Genomic DNA, 10,000 nt, shown 5'->3' with positions numbered 1-10,000 from the left:
GTGACGTTTCGACAAATGCCCCGCGTGATGAAACGGATACAAATGATGTTTTGGGTCGGTTTCGCTTCAATTCCGCTTCGTGTGATTCCTGGTGGGAATAGCATGCCAAAGAAGACGACCTTGGGCCCACCAGGAAACTGATTTGTCATCGCACTGGGCCCTGGGAGCGGGAATGACAAATTCAGCGCGACTCTTAATTAAATTCCTTTCGACACACCGAGACTTGCCTGGCCTGGACTGGCGTCTGGTGGATGTCCACAGATCCGGCAAATCAGACAACATTCCCGACACGCAATCTTTCGCTGATTGTCGCGGAACGGGTTGTTGCACGAGTAGACGATGGTCCACTGTCGGAGTTCCGATCCATTGGCACTGGACCCGGGGGAATAACATCCCCCTTGACGTCCGTGGTAGTTAGCGTTCAGTTGGCCAGAAAACCGACGCCACGGTGGCCACGAGCCTAGACCCTAATATCAATATGCGTGCAATAGATCACGAATACTTAAATAAACAGCGAGCGATGCAAAGTTATTCCATCCCTTCTGTGGCCCTCCGGGAGTCCCCAGTGACTCCGTTCGGCCCTTTGTAGCTCAGTGGTTGGTCCGCAAGGCGAGGATAAGGGTTGCGTGTCCGCCGTTTACCCTAATGAGAGGGGTTGCAACCCCTTTTCCCGGGGTGTGCCAGTCGTCGTCGAGGTGCGAAGCTTCAAGGGAGCGTCACGTTCACTGGCTGGCGAAACAATGTTCCGGCGAGCGAACGAACGTTCAGCATATGCTGTAACAAGCGAGGGATTGCCGGATATTGAGCCGGATATCCGGCGAGCCAATTGAACATGCTTTTTGATTAAAAAGCCGAGCGGCCGAAGTGATTCAGGGGACGATTTTAATTTGCTTCCGGTCATGATTTATGAACCCGGTAAACTTCAGTTCCGTCACGAGCACAAATCAAGTCATTTCAAGTGCATGCGTGCCTGTGTCATTGTCTTGCTTATCATCGGACATCAGCCACAGGGAGTAACGGATGCGTGTCTGACCATTCGACCACAGACAGCGCGACGCAGTGCCACGACACGACAAATCTATGCTAATTGAGCTTAATTCGATCTTATTTAGATTCATCAATATTGCAAACTAAATTGATTCCCGGTACGGTCCGTCGACGAACCGAGTTCATTCGCCTCCCCAGTGCGAGCGTTTAAAGGCACGGATTGATCGTCAGTCGTGTTGCTGCAAGTGAGCCATTTTCTGTCTCCACTTTGTGTTGTGTTTATTCAATGTCCTTCTTTCCCATCTCCCTGGATTTCGAGCTACTGGTATTGCTGAGACACTTGTCCACAAACTTGTCTCGCAGATACTTAAACTGCTTCTTGCTCCTACCGGGAATCAGCGAGATAGCACAAGCGGCTAATCACGCCAATAAGCTGCTGACATGTCAGCGGTCTTACTGCTGGGGGGTTTCTTATTCATATCGAGCCACTTGTCACCGCACCGAGTACCTATTAGACGATAAGAGGATTAAACGCGGTGGCGTGGAGTAATGCAAGGATCAGGCAGCGCGAATCACGTTGCGCACTGCCTCGTCTGACCTCATTACTGCCCAGCGATGCTATCGTGGCATGGGCGAGGCGAGCGAACGGGTTGTCGAGTCGAGATTTGCGAAACGTAAATCTGAACTTGATTTGGGATCCGGCATGACGCCCGTTGGGCTCTTCAAGGTTCTGCTTCCGTCGCTTTTCGAAGAAGCGAAGAAGCTTTATCATGTAACGATCTTCCTCCTTCAGCAGCAACAAACGTTCTCCACAGAGGGACTCCACTTTCCAGGTGGGGAAGGTGTCACGACGACGATAATGAACAATCGATCAGCGATTCCGATCGGAGGGGGTGCGCTTAAGCTTACGATTACACACATCAGAGCTATATGAATGATAGCAGGATTTTCTCGCTTTTACAACTCGGGGGAGAAGGGGTTGCTCGCACGCACTCGCCAGCAATCAGCAGCTGGACCCCGGGACCGACCCAGGAACCCAGAGGGAAAGCCAAATCTCGTGCCATAAAAGCGAGAAATACTTCAACGACTTACAGGGCACTTACGAGCTCCGCACCGTGGCTGGAGCCCCGTACTGTTGGTGTTGTAAATCATTATCGTCATCGATATTGACTTGCCTCGAGCACACACCGTTGTGTGTATCGATATCACCATTAGTCTGGTTGGCTCACAGGCAGTCAGTATGTGGTGCGGTGTCAGCAGCAGAACCAGCAGCAGCAGCATTGTTGCGAGTGCATTGTGTTGGCAGCTTCGAGGTGTGCAGAACGTTCTAGTTAATATGTTAATGTTGTTGCCCACCAATTCACCTTACTATCTACTGCTGCTCTGTACTCTCCATTATCCTTAAGTGAGCTTGTGCCCCCCGTGCTGGCCTCCCCTGCTAAGGTGCTGGTGCTCGAGAGGAAGAAAATTGAAAAACTCTAAATAATCCAAATAAACCCCGCCGGCCGTCCCTCGTCGATGATTGTCATTATTTATTTATTGTTATTGTTACATCCAAACCGTTCAGCCAAAGGGGCCAAGTCGTGCAGATTGTGTACGTTCCGCTTATTCCCAGGACAGCACCACGGAACGCCAACGCCCGGAACGGAACGGAACGGGCGTCCCTTTCATCCCGGTCGAGGGGAAAAGGAAAAATCACTCGCCCCGATGCTCTCTGTGCCATGTGCTTTGTGTGCGGTTTTTGGCACACGGCAGGAGCACAGGAGGAGGGTTGGGAAAAACGAGGGAAATTATAGCACATCATCAACTCAATCGAAGTCCCTCAGAACGCGCCTCGTACGCGAGGGGAGGCCTCTGCGCTCGGTGGCCAGCTTATACGAATCACACCCCTGAGGGACAAATTTGGTGGGCCTAGCACTAGGATCCTAGTGCGTACAATGATGCTGCTCCTGATGACGATGATGATGATGATGGCCAGAAAGAGAGGGAGAGAGAGAGTGTTCTCTAGTGGATGTTGGCCGGGGCACAGTGCGATTGCGAAGCAATAAACCGAAGGCAATCAATGTGGTGATGAAGGTTTGGTGTTATATAGAGGGATAAGCAGACAGAGAGAGACAGATCGAAAGAGAACAGTAGTGAAAGGGAAAGCACTCTGCTGCTGTTGTGTTTGGAGGTTTAGGCCGAGTTCCAGTTTCCACTGCTGTACGCCTGTTGTGGGGTTAATGCCGCCGGATTATCGTGCTCATTTGTTTCCCGTTTTTCCAGCCATGGTACACCGAGACACCCCCGGGAGCGTCGGCAGGGAGAGATGATGATTTTGGTTTCCCTTTTTCCGCCTTTTTTTGTGTGAACTCCCGCCCAACTACCCTGCCCGTTGTGTTGTGGCCACTTGCCATTTGACTGCCGAGGTTTTCTGTCGAGTTCGATTGAGAAGGGGAATGACTTTGTTCCTATGGTACCGCGGACCTTCCACTGGGCGCTGGCTGGATGGAAAACCGGTGGAATAACAATCAGTGTAATGGCACAGGACGGGGTGGTGGTGCAGTGAGAGTTTGCTTTGGTGTTCTGACGGCGTAAACGCGTGAAGGATCACGCCAATTGTTTTTGTCCGGGCGGATCAGGATGCGTGGAGAATTTGGTTTTTAATTGTTTGTTTCGCCGGCGACACAGGTCTGCTTCACCTGCTAATCGGTGTTGAGTTTCACTGGATTTTGGAGAAAATTTTATTCGGTGGCATATATTTTGCAGATATTTAATAGAAACGATTAACCATCGACTGGTAATTAGAAATGAACTTCCAGCCTATTGTAGAGGCACTTTAATTTGCCGATTTCTCTGAAACAAGTGAAGTTTGAGGAGAATCGACATTAGAAATACAATTTTCGAACACTACGAATGAGATTTCTGAGGACATTTTATAGATAACTCAAGATAAGATGAGGAACCTACTGCAAGTTCCATTGTAGTCGACGATAAAGAAGTTGATGATGATCTAATTGTTGGAACCTAATCCGGAGCACCTTTCACCCACGATTCGCCTGTGTAAACGGAACATCTGTTTTCGTAAATAGCGCATCAAACCCCCATCCCCTTTAACTGGATAAAGGCTGAAAAGGTCTTTCGCGACGCAAGCCTTTCTTTCTGCCATAAGCCCGTGTCGAAAGGCGAACCGAATTGGGAACAAACCAAGTGACAAAACTGTCGTTGTTGTGTCGCTCCCCTGTGTGCTACTGACGGCTGCATTTCGTCGTTTCGGCTATCATTTTGTTCGATTCGTTCCAGCCACGGTCCAGCAGCGAAGGGGGATGTTTCATGGGCATTGAAGTCGCGTTCAAAACTAGAGCAGAGCCGGCAGAGTGATTATGTACCGTGACAATCCGGCGCATTATCGTCTTCGATGGTGGTTCAAGTGCAAATCGTAGGGGCGTGCATGTGCGCAGAATGATTAATGTATCGGTCGACCTGGGCAGGGGGCAATGAATCCAGATTTGATGATGATGATGATGAGGACCCTTGGACTTTTTGTTTGCGAATTTCCAGATGACATCAAGTTCGGTGTTAGCCGGTTGGTCAAGAACGAATCGGAGGACGAGGACAACAACAATGTCTACCACCATCAACTCCCGCCAACTCACCAGCAACACCACCACCACCTGCAACAGCACCATCCTCCACATCATCCACATCAGCATCTGCAGCAGCAACACTCGGCACTCCATCAACAGCAACATCATGGTCTCGGTGGACAAGCAGCGAAGCTGTCTCTCATCTCATCGAATGGTTACGAATCGAGCGCGCTCAGCAGTCGATCACGATCACGCAGCAGATCGAGGTCCCGTGATCGCTCAACCCGCTCCCGGTCTTCTTCCATCGAGCTGGAGGTGGATTCACCGCCACCACCACGAATTAATCACCCATCTCCGACGACCGAGATCGCCGCACATGTCCCCAAGAACTCGGAAGCGTTCTCGGTGTCGGCGTTGTTGAAGCGCGAGGATGAACCAAAGTCCAAGTCGCCTCTCTCGAACGGTTCCTTCGATGCGGTTCGGTAAGGAATCGGCTAAAAGGGAGTTCTAAGGTGCGATTGCAGATTGTAATTCTCTTCTTTGGTGTCCTTTTGTGTTCTGCAGACCGAACTACAGTCAGTTCTACGAGCAGAGTCTCCTCAATCGGCCACTGTTTCATCCGTTTCCGTTCTTCGCGATGTTGCAGCAACAGGGCCATCAGTTGAATCCAGCGCTTGCAAAGTAGGTTCTTAGGTGTTTGAATTCTTCCAATAGGTGACTTATTTAATGCTTTTTCAATGCAGCTACCATCCCTCGACACCGGAGGACATTTTGCGGTTGCGACACTTTATGACACAAAATGCGGCGGTCGCGCAAGCTGGAACTGGAGCCGCTCACCTCGACTTTAACCATCCACATCATCCGCATCATCTGCTGATGCGACCAGGTAGCTGGATAGAGTAATTCCATGTTGATGATCACTCGCTGATCTGTCGAATCTTTTCATGGTTACTCTTTGCAGAAGCTCATCCACGGAGGACACACAACGGGAAGCGACCGTACGCCTGCGAGCTGTGCAACAAATCATTCGGACACGAAATCAGCCTCAATCAGCATAGGTAAGTTGACAATCTGGTCCGATTCTGGTGGAATTGGCATTAATTTCTCTCCCTTTTTTTCTCTCGCAAACTCCACAGAGCGGTCCACAACGTGGAGAAGGTGTTTGAGTGTAAACAGTGTGGCAAGGCGTTCAAGCGCTCCAGTACCCTGTCGACGCACCTGCTCATCCACAGCGATACTCGACCGTATCCGTGTGGATTCTGTGGGAAACGCTTTCATCAGAAGAGCGACATGAAGAAGCACACGTACATCCATACCGGTAAGTGTCACTGACGGTCTATGATCGATGATTTCCTTATGATTCCAATCAGTGCTCGAACAGTGGCCTCGTGCTAGAGTAACATCATAATTGCTGTGAGAGAGAGATTGGAAGCTACGACTCAATCATAACGCGGGCGCGCGCGCGGATAATCGAATCAAACCGTTACATCGTTCATGCCGCGGTCGCTCTGGCCCGAATTCCCCATGCATCGCGCCTCTGATTTGTGTCTGGCCAGGGCGGCCAGAGCGGCCTGGTCTGTCATTGGAATAAATCAAAAATTATTTTACTTTTCAATCTTCCAATTATCCGGTTTGGCCCCGGCGCGCTCGTAGATGAAAGGGGTTCCCGGGACCCGGGACGCTGGCACGTGCATGTCGCGGTGACACGCAACGAGTGCTACAATCGCCAGATGGGAGCGTGTGCGCGACTGCGGCTTCTTGGCCTTTTCCGGGGGCTGGGAAATCTTATGTTCTATGCTGGCCACGCATGCTGGGGTGGTGGCAGCCAGTGCACTGGCAAAAGGAAAATCATAACAAGTAAATTACCCGCCCATTGTAGGTCACGTGGCACAGCTTTTATGGGTCATGCACAGAGAGCGGGCCAGGGCATCAGCACCAACATCAAGGAAAGAAAGGGCTGTGCGTTGACGACCGAAAGGACAAGTGCAGTGTACAGAGTGCCCTCGGGAGGCGCGCGCGTGTTTGTTGTACGCTACTGTAGCCGTATCATAACCGTAATGATAATTGGATTACAGGTTCGTGCACAGACCGGCTGGTTGGTGGCTCCTTGATGCATTCATGTCCTGGCCATCAACCTGCGCCCTGCCTGTGCACAAGGCAAGGGTCCTTTTATGTCATTTTTGCAATGTTTTTGCACCGGAACAAGCGCACACACCACATCGTCAACCACGAAATTCGGGAGATATTCACACAATGTACCGTGTAGTGGGTTGTTGTGGGCTAATCAAGACCGAGCTTGGTGTACGATGACGAGAGGGAGTGCAGAATGATGTTTTCACAACGTTTGAAAGGAAGTGCCGGTACGCATGCCATCCCGGGGTCTCTGCTGCGTTGTGGCTTCTGTTGTGTTCTGTTTGTTTAATCACAGATGTCCATAATTTTGGTTTAATTTCTGGTGCACAGTGGCCACGACAATAAACACTGTTGACGTGATACCAGGAGCCCGGGATTGGCCGTGGGATTGTGGTCATTGTTTGCTCATTCGTCGTCGTCCGGTAGCTTGGTTGTAATTTACTCTCCCGGGGGGTTTACGGTGTGCTGGGTTCGTAAATATTTTAGACGACAGACGAACTCCGAGGTTGCCAAGGGAATGTTTGTGACCGAAAGTTCATAAAATAATGTTATCTTAAACAGAGGAAAACAAGTTTCACCAAGTTTTCGTGTTTCCCTGGTTGTAATGTAATTTGAATTTCTTGTGCATTAGCTTCTCTTAGTGTGGAGCAGTGAGTTCAAATCTCACTCATCGACACCAAGGGAGTAATAGGTAATGGCGTTGACGGTGGAAAGTTTTTCTTTTAAAAATCTCTCCGCAACACCACGCACCCAGGATCCAGAACACAAAGAGAGGGAAATAGGGACGTTCGCGGTGCAATCACCGGTGTTACCTTCCCGGGATGAACTTCATTTCTGCGTTCCGGAAAGTGCGAGTAAAACAAAACCATCATAATTGATATTAAAACCCCCACCAAATCGCTCCTTCTCGCTAGGATGGTCTGGTCCATTGGAGGTTTCCCACAAATCGGGGAGTATTTTTTTGCGTTAAATTTGAAAATTATTCAAATCCAATGTGAAAGTATGAGGAAAAAAGTTATTTTTTCAACACCGCCGGTCTCATTAAGAAGGTGGGCTTTGTTGCGTGATGGTTTATGCGGTCAGATTGTTATGTTGAATTCATAATGTTCCACGATTTTTTCAAATCCCTTTACAGCATTTCACTCCCGGTTATGTGGCCAGAGTTTTATCCCGGTTATGTGGCCAGAGTTTTTAGTTATATGTGGCCAGAGTTAACGTTTCTTATCCCATAACTATTGTTTGTTGAGTTGTTGTAAGTACTTTAGAGAAAAACATGAAAAGGACAAATGTCAAAAGTCGATCAAAGGAAGTTCTACTCCCCAGCTTGCTTTGTGATATGTAAATGAGCTTACTACTGTGTGACCGGACATCACAGTGACTGTCAAAACATTTCTTTCCACTTTTTTTACTGTCCAACCTCCACTCCATCACATGGCGCATTAAGGATCGAGGGAGTCAAGGTGGTCAAAAAACGGTAGCCCGCAGGCCGACATGTGTTCCGTACGTGTTGTCCTTTCCCCTTTGCTTTCTTTTTTCGCCCGAGGTCATTGATTTTCCCTCTGTCAATATGTGTTTTGCATACATATTTGCGAGCGTGCGTTTGTGTCTCGGTGTTTTTTGGGGGTTTTGCTTTTGCCCGGGCGACCGCGTCGTTTATCAATATTTATGCGGTAAAGCGGACACAAGCGGACACGGAGCGGATTACTCTCAAATATTTACCGGTCCCCCAGACGGACGGACCGAGGACAACAACCGATAATCGTCTCAACATCGATCATCCGGAGAGTCCTTCCACTGGTTTCGTTGCGTGAACCTATGCCACGTGTCAAAATGGTCGAATCAGGTATTAATACTGCCCGGAACGGGGCAGATGAGCATAGCCTGTTGTCAAGTGCCACCGGAAGCACTGCACCGAATCATGGTGTCAATGGCCATATGTTGCGTAACAATGCCTTTTCTGGTCAGATGTGCAGCCCAGTGCGGGGCCTAATCTTGCGCCACGAGCCAAAGTGCACGTTCTCGTTTTCACTTAATAACCATTGTCACACAAGGTCACGGGAGGAGGGCGTCCGTCGTTCATTGGAAAATAATAATTATCCAGTGAACTGGAACCTACCGTAACGACCCATTTCGGATTCCTTCTCGTGGCGAGGGAGAGCTCTGTTTAGGTGTACGGCGCCATCCAGTGGCCATATTGCGTTTGCGTGGATGATTCTGGTGATGGAATCTGGCTGGAAATGATTTTTGATGCGCCATTGGAGAGTCTGAGGGACCAGAGGAGAAAAAAAACGGAGAAAAAGACCGAACTGGCCTGCTCCCTTTGCCATGTTGTGCCTCCACAACACCAAGCCGGATCGCTACACTCGATGGGCCGTTCCGGACGTAATAAAATAAGTAGATTAAACAAAATTACCGACTGACAAATGGTTATCATCTGGCACAATCTGGGCCACAGTTGGAGGGGTTGTGTGCTTCAGTGTTCCGGTTGCAGGACGGCTGGAACTCTCCAAGGGGCGAGTGATCCAACAACAGGGGCCCCCTCTGTTGGTCTGGCAGCGTGGACGGAAAGGATGTGTTAATGGGCCTTTGGGACCGTGACCTCGGCCGTCGACGGATTTTCGCTGACGGATCGTTCCGTTCGCTCCGTTCCGTTGGGTATTGCGTGCATGAGCGATCCGTCCTGGAGGTCATTCCGTGCTGTTGACTTCGATTAGACGACGAATGTGGTTCGTTTGGTGACGCGTGACCACCGGCTAGACGCGGCTCGCGATGCTCATCGCTATCACCACCTTGTCGTTGATTGAAACAATCCGTATCGTTTAAATTATTAAACTCTTTCTCTTTTAGTGCATGTTTCATTGCATTGCATTTAGCTTAAATGATTTAAACATTTAAATGATAAATTGAGAGACGTGAGAGAAGATTGATTAAGCGCATCAGCACATGATATTCTCTTCTTCAGCTTAATCTCTTTAAAGCTGAAGAGTAAATGTGTCGTGGCACTTCAACCACACGTTCAACAACCGCCCTGGTAGTCATCTTCCATCTTAAGCTGATCACATTCTTCACCGCACACTCATACATGTACACCGACAGACAGAGGGTTGGCGTGATTTCGGAGTGTAATTTCACGAAAACCCAAGCCCTCAGCGCTCCAGCTTAAGCCTCGCATCAACGGGCATCTTATTGCGTTCGAAGACAGACGCTCATCAGTTATTCAGTTTGGTTTTCTTCGGTGTTCAGTTCAGTCCGTCCCTGCCCATTTCCCTCGTCGGTTCCGTGCGTTGTGGTTTGTGGATTTTCTACCGAAAGGA

The 10,000-nt window shown here is 49.5% G+C and overlaps 1 protein-coding gene and 1 long non-coding RNA gene across 2 annotated transcripts in view; both read left to right on the top strand.

The window, feature by feature from the left end:
- LOC126572671 (transcriptional regulator ovo) overlaps positions 1-10,000 on the top strand; it is a 43,116-nt gene that overhangs the window by 12,667 nt on the left and 20,449 nt on the right. The window contains exons 4-8 of the mRNA XM_050232170.1: positions 4,528-5,035; positions 5,118-5,234; positions 5,297-5,439; positions 5,515-5,611; positions 5,690-5,871. Of these exons, the coding sequence (XP_050088127.1) occupies positions 4,528-5,035; positions 5,118-5,234; positions 5,297-5,439; positions 5,515-5,611; positions 5,690-5,871 (1,047 nt within the window). The remainder of the gene's footprint in view (positions 1-4,527; positions 5,036-5,117; positions 5,235-5,296; positions 5,440-5,514; positions 5,612-5,689; positions 5,872-10,000) is intronic.
- On the top strand, positions 2,114-2,504 carry LOC126572672 (uncharacterized). Its single transcript, XR_007607966.1, has 2 exons — positions 2,114-2,300; positions 2,394-2,504. It is a non-coding gene; the product is annotated as an uncharacterized LOC126572672 (long non-coding RNA).

Source organism: Anopheles aquasalis, chromosome 2, assembly GCF_943734665.1.
Source record: "Anopheles aquasalis chromosome 2, idAnoAquaMG_Q_19, whole genome shotgun sequence".
Taxonomy (NCBI): Eukaryota; Metazoa; Arthropoda; class Insecta; order Diptera; family Culicidae; genus Anopheles; species Anopheles aquasalis.
Note: the sequence above shows the minus strand (reverse complement) of the source record. Positions and strands in the feature narration are given on the sequence as shown.